General features: G+C 48.7%; 1 protein-coding gene across 2 annotated transcripts in view; it reads right to left on the bottom strand.

Moving 5' to 3' along the window:
• Positions 1 to 279: 279 nt before the first annotated feature.
• si:zfos-1056e6.1 (uncharacterized protein LOC107988029 homolog) overlaps positions 280 to 12661 on the bottom strand; it is a 68699-nt gene continuing 56317 nt past the window's right edge. The window contains exons 7-8 of one of the 2 annotated variants that reach the window (XM_055639996.1): positions 7525 to 7575; positions 280 to 656 (exon numbers count right to left, since the gene is read on the bottom strand). In XM_055639996.1, the coding sequence (XP_055495971.1) occupies positions 603 to 656; positions 7525 to 7575 (105 nt within the window). In that variant the 3' untranslated portion in view covers positions 280 to 602. The remainder of the gene's footprint in view (positions 657 to 7524; positions 7576 to 12661) is intronic. The other variant, XM_055639995.1, reaches the window with a different exon arrangement.

Here is a 12661-nt window from a genome sequence, read left to right as displayed (position 1 = left end):
CAGGTAGGTTTTGTAACATACCTATATAGTGGACACAACCTCCTAGTTGTTCCTTTATCTTAATTTCCCCAATCAAATATGGTTTGATCCATGACACCAAATCCAGAACTGCCTTTTCCCTCGTAGGCTCGACTCCAAGCTGCTCTAAGAAACCATCTCATAAGCATTCCACAATTTCCTTCTCTTGGGGCCCCAGTACCAATCTGATTTCCCCAGTCAACCTGCATGTTGAAATCCCTCATGACCACCAAACCATTGCCTTTCTTACATGCCGATTGTATCTCCTGATGTGATTTGCACCCTTTGCACCCATATGTTTCCAATGAATGACATCAAAAGAAGATCAGAATGATAAGAAAGAACTATTACTAAAGGTGGGGAGACAGAGGATAGTTCTGCTGCTTGTAGATAGGAATGTACGGACATACATCAGATTTTAGAATTCAACAATATTATGGGAGCTTTTTTGTGTCCATAGGTTGGGTGTTTGTAACCTGGAGAAAGACTGTACATTGCTATTTAACATAAACATATACAAACATGTACTTTATTTTTGTAGTTGTTAGGTAAATATAGAAAACTTGGTGCTGTAATTGGAGAATTCACCACAGTGGTGGACATTTAAACATGCCTTTCCAATTGTGAGAGTCAGCAACCTACAAGAAGAAAGGAAAGGAGATGTCACTGAAACCGCTTAATGGGAAAATACGTCATTAAACTCACATCTTTAAGATGAATAAGAAATTACAGTTACAAGAATGTAAACATTAAAGGGCCTGTCCCACTTGCAAGCGATTGCATGCATTTGGCGCGACCAAACGGAAGCGGAGTTCATGCGAGGTTTGCGCTAAGTACGCGCAAAATACACGCTAAATACGCGCTGAGTTCGCGCGTGACGTCATTTGCATCATACTCACCAATCAGCTGGGCAGGAGGCAGGCCGATTGAATTTGGGCGTCGCACAGCGTCGGGCGGTGACATCATCACGCAACGCCACGCCGGGCGGTGATGTATGTCGCCAAGACGCTGCGTACACCGTCAAGACGCTGCATACGCTGCCAAGACGCTGCGTACGCCATCAAGACGCTGCGTACGACCGCAATGCGCTTGCGTGCCGACTGGCCGTTGGCGAGCGAAGATTTCGACCACTGCCAGAATTTCGGAGCCCCGCGCGATGTCGGGACCAGCCTCGCATAACTCTATGCTTCTACGTGGGACTGGCCCCACGCCGCCATACCGTACCCCGTACGCCTCACGCGACCACGAGGTCGCGTAATTTGCGAGCCAAATCGCGTAAGTGGGACAGGCCCTTAAATATACAAACTGGAGCATTTATCTCTGTGTTTCCAAACTAACCTGTTGTTATTGAACCTGTTACTTCTGCTGATTGCATTTGACCTTCCCAGCCCGTCATAAGGTCATAAGTGATAGGATCAGAATTAGGCCATTCAGCCCATCAAGTCTCTCCACCATTCAATCGTGGCTGATCTATCTCTACCTCCTAACCCCATTCTCCTGCCTTTTCCCCATAACCACTGACGCCCCGTGCTAGTAAAGAATGTCACTGCATATCTCACTTAAAACACCAAGGTCACCAAGGGTTGCTTTTGATTGCATGGTGCGACCCCCAGGCTCAGCCTTCTAACACTAATTGTCCCATCCATAAAATAGGCAGCTTCTCAGCATTTTTACCTAGATATCAATTCTTATTCACCGGGAGCTTTATGTTCTTAAATTCATTGGATTCCCTGACATTATGTAACCTTTATGGGCAGTGGGCAGGTGCTATAGACCTGCACGGGAAGGTAGAGGCTCCCGCCCACATGAGTCTCGGGCAGATGGGGATCGTCAGCCTGGGAAGGCTGTCCATCTAGGAGAGGGAAAACACTAATTTAAAACCTCCACTGCCTTGTGGCCGTATCCAGTCATGGAAAAGGCTTCAGGAGTAAACGTCAAGAAAATCCGGAGTCGGAGCCCCTAAGGCAGTTTGTCGTTGTCTGCAACCTCGCTCTGGCAGCTCCTGCGACGGCGCTGGTGCCAAACTGTAACGGCCCTGCTGTTCCTATGGATCGATCAGCGACGTGGAGAGGGGGGACGTGCTGCATGGGCAACAGCCTGTCCTCCATATGACATCGCCCAGGCTTGCATCCGACCACACATCACCTGCAAACTAGGATGCATCACCCATGGTCAGTCATGACCGAGGGGGGTCTACTATGTAACTTCAATTGAACACAATGCTCCAGGTATAATGTAGCCAATTATCTATCTATATTACTAACATTTACTATATTACTAAGTCTGATCTTGACCGCTTTTGGCCCACTATGCTGCGATTTCCGAGAGAACGCCGCCACTTACGGCCGTCATTTTTGGCCAACTCGCTCAGAGCCCCCCTCCGCCTTCCATGACCAGAGGATTTTTCCCATCGATGAAAAAACAGAGGGATATTAATGTTTTTTTTAAAAATGCCATTCTCTCTGCTGCCCCTGCTGAAGGTAGGGGGAGAGACTATAAAACCAGGAAGTGGTGTGCCTCACTCAGTCTCTGTAAGATGGAGGAAACCAGAGGGTAATGTCTCTCTGAGCTCTGAATAACACTGAACAGTCTGAATAACACTGAACAAAAATGACAGTCTACTCAACTGTTAGTGCGCTTAATGTGGTTTGAAAATTAAAATATGGTTGGTTTGAAGTAAAAAGCCACTGCTTGCGAATGGTTGTTTGGGGGATTTGGGTTGAAGTAAAAAGGCACTGCCTGCAAATGGTTGTTTGGGGTGAAGTAAAAAGGCACTGCATGCAAATGGTTGTTTGGGGCATTTGGGTTGAAGTGAAAAGGCACTGCCTGCAATTGGTTGTTTGAGGGGGTTTGGGCTGAAGTGAAAAGGCACTGCCTGAAAATGGTTGTTTGGGGGGTTTGGGTTGAAGTGAAAAGGCACTGCCTGCAAATGGTTGTTTGGGGGGTTTGGGTTAAAGTGAAAAGGGACTCCTGTAAATGGTTGTTTGTCTAAACTTGACAACTTCCTGTTTGCACTATATTGATTTTAGATAAAACGCTACCACTAACGGCTGTGATTTTTGGCCATCTTACTCAGTTCCCCTCTGCTCATCAGATGCAGAGGATTCTTCCCATCAATGAAAAACAAACGTGTTATTAGTGTTTAAGAAATGTTGAGAATCTCTCTCCTGTCAATCACGCCATGAAGGCCACACCTTTTCCGGTGGGAGGGGGAGGGATTATAAAACCCGGAAATGTGGGTGTGGCTTAGTCTCTGCATGATGGGGAGGGAGAGGTCACGACTGTCTGAGCTGTGAATCAACTGAACACACTGAATGTCTACTGAACTGTGAGTGTGGTGTTTTGTGTGGTTTTATGGTGGTTTTTATGGTGGTTTCACCCTGCTTGAAACAGTCTGAATGCATTTGAATGTAGTGGCCTTGCACGAAATGGTATGAAACTGCATTTGAATGTGGTGTTGTTGCACCCTGCATGAAATGGTATGAAACTGCATTTGAATTTGGTGGCCTTGCACCCTGCTTGAAGAGGTAAGAAACTGCACTTGAATTTGGTGCCTTGCACCCTACTTGAAATGGTAGGAAAATGGATTTGAATTTGGTGGCCTAGCACTGCTTGAAATGGAATTTCAAGGAATAGCCATGAGTCAAATGCCAGCCCACCAGCCATGAGTGAGCTGCCAGCACATCAGGCTTGAGGGACTGAGCTGCCACACCAAAAATCCATTTGCCCCACAATGTCCATACTAGCCCTCTGAAGACCAGTAGTCCCTGCAGCCAACAACACCCATGCCAGCGCTCCAGAAAGCCCCCCCCCCCCGCTGGCTACCCCACCAATATTGGAATTGGTGGAGAGGTGCAATATTGCGTCGGGGGACCAGCCCTCCCCAACGGGTCCCACTTAGTCTAATATATTACTAAATCTCTGATCTTGACCGCTTTTGGCCGACTGTGCTGCGATTTCCGAGAGAACACCGCCACCTATGGCCGTCATTTTTGGCTACTTCTTACAATTCATTCCATGTCCCTACCTCCCGCAGTGTGAAATAATTGCCCCTTTTAAATCTTTTCCCCCTCACCTAAAGTCAATGCCTTCGTATTTTAGACTCTCCTACCCTGTGGAAAAAACAGAGTTTTCAACTTATCTATGGGCCTTGTGATTTTATAACCATCTCTCTCGTCACCCCTTAGTGTGCTTGGCTCCAGGGAAAACAGACCAAGTCTTTCCAGCCACTCTGTGCAACTCAAATCTTCCAGACCTGGTCACGTCGTCATCAACCTTTTTTTGCACCCTTTCAAGTTTAATGTCATCCTTCCTACAGCAGGGAGACCAGAACTTTACAACTTGCTCAAAATGTAACCAAATGCATTCTCCGTTTTTCTCTCATACTCCAAAGAATTACTAGTATGTAGGTTAATTAGGGGACGCTGCTCTGGCAGCAGCCATGTCAGCAGCGCGTTAGTTTTTTTTCAACTTTTTCTTATTTTCTAGTATGTTTTAAAGTATGTGTTTTGTGTTTCTTTGTGTGTTTTGTGTGGGGGGTGGTGTGGGGGGGTAAAGGGGAAACCGCTTCGGTCGCCTCCTCCATGGAGAGGTGCAATATTGCGTCGGGGGACCAGCCCTCCCGTGTGAAGATGGGACCCAAAGGGTCCCACTTAGTCTAGTATATTACTAAATCTCTGATCTTGACCGCTTTTGGCCGACTGTGCTGCGATTTCCAAGAGAACGCCGCCACCTATGGCCGTCATTTTTGGCCACCTCGCTCAGAGCCCCCCTCCAACATATGAGTGTGGAGGATTTTTTCCGTCGATTAAAAATGTGAGAGATATTAATGTTTTTGCAAAATTCTCTCTCTGCTGCCCCCGCTGGCGGCAGGGGGAGGGACTATAAAACCAGGAAGTGTCGTGCCTCAGTCTCTGCCAGGCCCAGGAAGCGAGAGGGTCTGGCAGAGACTGAGCTGCCAATAACACTGAACGCTCGTCTACTCTACGGTGAGTCGCTTCGATGCGGCTGTAAAGCGGCTGCTGCCCTTTTAAAAAGTTTGTGCTCACAAATTGAATTTTGGTTGTCGGGTGTCTGCAGCCCAATTGTTTGCCTTGGCTTGGCTTTTAAAATCGTTGCAACAGTTGGATGCCTGCCCAAGCATCCATATGGCCCACAATGTCTATACTAGCCCTCTGGAAACTAGTACCTTCGGCCCGCAACACCCATACTAGCGCAACAGATAGGCCCCCCCCACCACTCCCACTGGTGAGCAGTATTGGAATTGGTGGAGAGGTGGAATATTGCGTTGGTGACCTGCCCTCCCGTGTGATGCTGGGACCCAACGGGTCCCACTTAGTCTAGTAGATTATATAAATTGCACAGAAACAGCTCTTGGTCACAACATATCCATGATGACTAAGTTACCTCACTGATCTAGTCCCACCTGCCTGTGCCTGACCCATATCCCTCTAAACCTTCCCTATACATGTACTGTCCATGTACCTTTTAAATTGTACCTGCCTCCTCCACTACTTCTTACAATTCATTCCATGTCCCTACCTCCCGCAGTGTGAAATAATTGCCCCTTTAAATCTTTTCCCCCTCACCTAAAGTCAATGCCTTCGTATTTTAGACTCTCCTACCCTGTGGAAAAAACAGATTTTTCAACTTATCTATGGGCCTTGTGATTTTATAACCATCTCTCTCGTCACCCCTTAGTCTGCTTGGCTCCAGGGAAAGCAGACCAAGTCTTTCCAGCCACTCTGTGCAACTCAAATCTTCCAGACCTGGTCACGTCCTTTTTTTGCACCCTTTCAAGTTTAATGTCATCCTTCCTACAGCAGGGAGACCAGAACTTTACACCTTGCTCAAAATGTAACCAAATGCATTCTCCGTTTTTCTCTCATACTCCAAAGAATTACTAGTATGTAGGTTAATTAGCAGCAGCCATGTCAGCCGCGCGTTAGTTTTTTTTCAACTTTTTCTTATTTTCTAGTATGTTTTAAAGTATGTGTTTTGTGTTTCTTTGTGTGTTTTGTGTGGGGGGTGGTGTGGAAACCGTGGTAAGGGGGAAACCGCTTTGGTCGCCTCCTCCATGGAGAGGCGACATTATTTCCAGGTCGCCTCCCCCGTGGCCTAACATCAAGGATCGACGTGGCCTTTCCCGGAGACGCGCCCGGGGCTTCAGCGGCGGGCGCAGCGTGGACTCTCGGCGTGGAGCGGGTGAGCCCTCGCTGGGGCTCGCTGGAGGGGAGCGCTCCGTTTCGCTGGCCCGGGGCAGCCGGCAGCCTGAAGTCGCAGCCTGAAGTCGCGGTCTGCAGAGCTCCAGCTGGTGCGGCATCCACAGCCCGGGATTCCTCGTGGGGGACCCGGGGGAAGAAGAAGCCATCACTGCCGGCCCGCGGCCAACTTATACCCCGTGGCCGGCATGGACTCACCATCACCCCTGGAGGGGAGCTTCGACCGCCGGCCCTGCAGTCTACGGTGCTTCTGGCTGCGGCGGAGACTTTAAATCTCGACCGCCGGCCTGCGGCCTACAACAACTTAAAGCCGCGGTCTCCGGTGAGGAAGAGCCGATCCTGGACTGACTCTGGACTCTGGTCCTGTCCACGGGGGGGAAATGGAGGAGGATTGGCCAAATATTTGTGCCTTCCACCACAGAGATGAATGCTGTGGTGGATGTTTGTGTTACATTTTCTATTGTGGTTGTATGTTCTTTATTATTGTATCGCTGCTGACAACCCAAAATTCCACCAGTCTGGCTGTGTGGTCATTAAAATACAATACAATACAAGAAATTGGCTTTGGTGAAATTGTAAATTGTCCCTAGTGTGTAGGATAGTGTTAATGTACGGGTTGATCGCTGGTTGGCGTGGACTACATAGGTTGAAGGGCCTGTATTCGTGCTGCATCTCTAAAGTCTACACTATATGCCGATCAAAAATTCCTCCTCACCTGTGTCGGCCTATTATGTGCCAAGCTTTGTCCTGCCCCTCATCTCTTCCAGCATTATTCCCCCCTCCACTGCCCACAATCAGTCTGAAGCAGAGGATGCCACTGAGTTAGTTACTCCAGTACTTTGTCCTCTATTGAAATGACAGGTGAAAGGTGTCGGGAAAGACCGTGGCCTGTTGATTAGCACATGATTTCAGAAACCATGTCTGGGCTCCACCCAGGCTGGAAGCTTTCTGAGAGTTTACCCGTGTGAAAGTAGATCCAACTTCTGTCACCGAGAGTTATGGGACAGATTCAGCAGGGAGTGGAAGAAGCAGCTGGGTGAAACTTTGTTTGCCTATTCAAAATGGACTTCAAAGGCATTGTGCTCACCCGGTAGAGATGCACTGTTGCAGACACCATCCCCAATTTTGACGCAGTGATGGTACTCAGGCCCTGACATCCACTTGATTAAGTTTCTGATGATCAATGGTTGTATTCAAGAATCAATTAAAAGAAAAGGGAGTGATAACTTTTCCTGTCACTATACCAACTCTCAAATGCCTTGAGTCTGTAGCCTTACTTCCTTACCTGCATTCTCTGATCCAAGAAATTTAGTTTCTGGTTCAGCTGTCCCATTTCCTAAAAGAAAAAGAAAGCAGACAGATCAACATATATACACCTTCCAGTATTATATTTTTAAACATTATATTATTTACAATATAGAGTAACGATTTAGACAAGGGAATTAAATGTAACATCTCCAAGTATGTGGATGACACAAAGTTGGGGGCAGTGCGAGCTGTGAGGAGGATGCTATGAGGCTGCAGGGTGACCTGGATAGGTTGGGTGAGTGGGCAGATGCATGGCAGATGCAGTATAATGTGGATAAATGTGAGGTTATCCACTTTGGTGGCAAGAACAGGAAGGGAGATTATTATCTAAACGGTGTCCGATTAGGAAAAGGGGAGGTGCAACAAGACCTGGGGTGTGCTTGTACATCAGTCACTGAAAGTAGCCATGCAGATTTGGCAGGCAGTTGGCTTTCATTGCGTGAGGATTTGAGTTTAGGATCAAGGAGGTCCGACTGCAGTGAGACCGCACCTGTGTGTACAATTTTGGTCTCCTAATTTGAGGAAGGACATTATTGCTATTGAGGGCATGCAGCGTAGGTTCACCTGGTTAATTCCCAGGATGACGGGACTGGCATATAATGAAAGAATGGGCCGACTGGGCTTGTATTCACTGGAATTTAGAAGGATGATAGGGGATCTTATAGAAACATATACAATTCTTAAAGGATTGGACAGGCTAGATGCAGGAAAAATGTTCCCGATGTTGGGGGAGTCCAGAACCAGTGCAGTGTCCTCTAGGGCCTGTCTGTTATTTCATCTTTTTTTTTTAATTTTCAGTTAGTCTAAAGTCTTGTGTTGGGGGAAACTTTAACTTTTCTAGGTGGGGGAGGGGGGCAGGGTAAGGGGGAAACCGTCTCCCAGTCTCTTCCTGGCGGGGACGTGACTATTTCTCCGAGTCGCGTCCTCGCCCCCCACCTCGCGGCCTACCAGCTGGATCGGAGCGGCCTTTCCTGCCGGGGACCAAGAACCGGACCAGGGCTGCTACAGCGGCGGCCCAGCGCTGGAGTCACCACGGAGCGGGCGATGACTACCCGGGTCGCCGTTTGGAGCTCCGGAGCATTGGGCCGTTGCTCCAACATCGTGGAGCTCTGGTGCGGGGAGCTTCCAACGCGGGCGGTGCTGAACAACATCGCGGAGTCCTGGGGCGCCTTGCAGAGGGTCTCCAGCAGCAGTCACCACCCGGAGCGGCCTGCGGACTTTGGAAGCCGCCGACTCCGGTAGGAGGGGGCCGACTCTGTGTCCACGCCACTGAGGACGTCCCGCAGCCCCGACGTCAGACTTACAACACCCCGGCGAGCAGGCCTGTACATCGGGCCGCCCGTAGCGGCAACTGCGGGGGGCTTGGGGAGGCCCTGACCACGGGGAACAGTGGGGGAAGAGACTGACTTTGGTGCCTTCCCACACAGAGGGAAACTCTGATTCTGCTGTGTGGGGATGTTTTGTGTTAAATTCTATCGTGTGTTGTGTCCTTTATTTTTATTGTATGGCTGTATGGGAATTTCATTTCACTGTGTCATCTGGCACATGTGACGAATAAATGTATCTTGTATCTTGTAACCAGGGATCACAGTTTAAGAATAAGGGGTAGGCCATTCAGGAATGAGCTTCAAAGATGAGCATTGCCATAAGCTCTGGATTGAGGAGAACTTCAACAACAACTCCGACCCCCCACGCATGTGGCAAGGCATCCAGGCCATCACGGACTACAGACCCTCTAACACCACCCCCACATCCAGCGACGCCTCCTTCCTTGAGGAGCTTAACCACTTCTATGGCCGCTTCGACAAGGACAATCTAGAGACAGCCATCAAGGCTGTGCTCCCTGCTGATCACCAGCCCCTCACACTCACCCCCTACGACGTGTACGTGGCACTGAGTAGGACTAATGCACGTAAAGCTGCTGGCCCTGACGGCATCCCCGGGCGCGTGCTCAGGGCCTGTGCTGCGCAGCTGACAGACGTCTGGACTGACATCTTCAACCTGTCACTTGCCCGAGCAGTTGTCCCCACGTGCCTTAAAACCACCTCCATCGTGCCAGTGCCAAAACACTCCACTGCGGCAAGCCTCAACGACTTCTGCCCTGTTGCACTTACCCCCATCATCACCAAGTGCTTCGAGAGGCTGGTCCTGGCACACCTCAAAAGCTGCCTACCCCCCACACTGGATCCCTATCAGTTTGCCTACCGCAAGAACAGGAGTACGGAGGATGCCATCTCAACGGCACTTCACTCCGCCCTCTCCCACCTCGACAACAGAGACACTTACGTAAGAATGCTGTTCATCGATTACAGCTCAGCATTCAACACCATTATATCATCAAAACTGATCACCAAATTCAGTAACCTGGGCATCGACCCCTCCCTCTGCAACTGGATACTGGACTTTCTAAACAACAGACCCCAGTCTGTGAGGTTAGACAAGCACACCTCTTCAACCCTCACCCTGAACACCGGCGTTCCACAGGGCTGTGTGTTGAGCCACCTCCACTACTCCTTCTTCACCTACGACTGCACACCTGTACATGGTACTAACACCATCATCAAGTATGCAGATGATACAACGGTGATTGGCCTCATCAGCAACAATGATGAGCTGGCCTACAGGGAGGAGGTCCAGCACTTAGCAGCATGGTGCGCTGACAACAACCTGGCCCTTAACTCCAAAAAGACCAAGGAGCTCATTGTAGACGTCAGGAAGTCCAGAGGCGGCACGCACACCCCCATCCACATTAACGGGAAGGAGGTGGAACGTGTTTCTAGCTTCAGGTTCCTGGGAGTCAACATCTCCGATGACCTCTCTTGGACCCACAATACCTCTACTCTGATCAAGAAGGCTCACCAGCGTCTCTTCTTCCTGAGGAGACTGAAGAAGGTCCATCTGTCTCCACAGATCCTGGTGAACTTCTACCGCTGCACCATCGAGAGCATCCTTACCAACTGTATCACAGTATGGTATGGCAACTGCTCTGTCTCCGACCGGAAGGCATTGCAGAGGGTGGTGAAAATTGCCCAACGCATCACCGGTTCCACGCTCCCCTCCATTGAGTCTGTCCAAAGCAAGCGTTGTCTGCGGAGGGCGCTCAGCATCGCCAAGGACTGCTCTCACCCCAACCATGGACTGTTTACCCTCCTACCATCCGGGAGGCGCTACAGGTCTCTCCGTTGCCGGACCAGCAGGTCTAGGAACAGCTTCTCCCCGGCAGCTGTCACTCTACTCAACAACGTACCTCGGTGACTGCCAATCACCCCCCCCCCCCCCCCCCCGGACCCTCCTCCCACAGGAAAAACACTATGTCTGTATATATGCTAATTAAATATTTATTCAAATCATGTGCTATGTCGCTCGTCCAGGGAGATGCTAAATGCATTTCGTTGTCTCTGTACTGTACACTGACAATGACAATTAAAGCTGAATCTGAATCTGAATCTGAATCTGAATCTGAAATTCCTGGGCGTTCATATTTCTGAAGATCTCTCCTGGTCTGTGAACACTGATGCAATTATAAAGAAAGCACGTCAGTGCCTCTACTTCCTGAGAAGATTACGGAGAGTCAGTATGTCAAGGAGGACTCTCTCTAACTTCTACAGTTGCACAGTAGAGAGCATGCTGACCGGTTGCATCATGGCTTGGTTCGGCAACTTGAGCGCCCAGGAGCGGAAAAGACTACAAAAAGTAGTAAACACTGCCCAGTCCATCATCGGCTTTGACCTCCCTACCATCGAAGGGATCTATCGCAGTCGCTGCCTCAAAAAGGCTGGCAGTATCATCAAAGACCCACACCATCCTGGCCACACACTCATCTCCCTGCTACCTTCAGGTAGAAGGTACAGGAGCCTGAAGACTGCAACAACCAGGTTCAGGAATAGCTATTTCCCCACAGCCATCAGGCTATTAAACTCAACTGACGCAAAACTCTGAACATTAATAGACCACTATCTGTTTATTTACACTTTATCTGTTTATTTATTCATGTGTGTATATATTTATATAATGGTATATGGACACACTGATCTGTTCTGTATACATGCCTACTATATTCTGTTGTGCTGAAGCAAAGTAGGAATTTCATTTTCCTATCTGGGACACATGACAATAAACTCTCTTGAATGAACCCTACTCTTTTGAGAGTAGGGAAGATTCAAACAAGAGGACATGACTTGAGAATTAAAGGACAGAAGTTTAGGGGTAACATGAGGGGGAACTTCTTTACTCAGAGAGTGGTAGCTGTGTGGAATGAGCTTCCAGTGGAAGGTGGTGAAGGCAGGTTCGATTTTATCATTTAAAAATAAATTGGATAGTTATATGGACGGGAAAGGAATGGAGGGTTATGGTCTGAGTGCAGGTAGATGGGACTAGGGGATATACATGTTCGGCACGGACTAGAAGGGCCGAGATGGCCTGTTTCCATGCTGTAATTGTTATATGGTTATATGGTTATGTTGAACAACAGCTGCTGGTGAGCTTCTACAGGTCAGCCATCGAGTCAGTTCTCACATACTGCATCACAGTATAGTAATCTGGCTGCACCGCAGAGAACAGGAAAGCTCTCCAATGCGTCATTAAGACTGCTGAGAGGATCACTGGCACCCAGCTCCCCAGACTGGAGGACATCTACCGGACCCGCTGCATCCGGAGGGTCAAGGGCATCATTAGAGACAGCACACACCCTGGACACTGCCTCTTCACCCCCCTGCCCTCAGGAAGACGATACAGGACACTGAGCGCTCGCACGACAAGACTAGAAAACAGCTTCTACCATAGAGCTGTGACACTACTGAACTCTATCCCCCTCCCACACTGATTCCCCCCCTCTCTCTAACACACCCGCCCATACTCCTATATGTTTATAGTCTCATTTTTTTAATAGTTCTTTTTTAAATGTATTTTATACTCATATTCCTGTGCAGCTGGAGGACTGCTCCAACAAAAATGTTGTTGTCTTGTACAATGACAATAAAGATTATTATTATTATTATTATTATTATTATTATTATTATTATTATTATTATTATCTTGAAGAGATGAAACACCTGTCCGCATATCTCCTCCCTTGACTCCACCCAGGGACCCCGACAGTCCTTTCAGGTTAATGA

The sequence above is a fragment of the Leucoraja erinacea genome, chromosome 8 (assembly GCF_028641065.1).
Source record: "Leucoraja erinacea ecotype New England chromosome 8, Leri_hhj_1, whole genome shotgun sequence".
Classification (NCBI taxonomy): Eukaryota; Metazoa; Chordata; class Chondrichthyes; order Rajiformes; family Rajidae; genus Leucoraja; species Leucoraja erinaceus.
The sequence above is the reverse complement of the archived record's forward strand: the minus strand, read 5'-3'. Positions and strand labels throughout refer to the sequence as shown.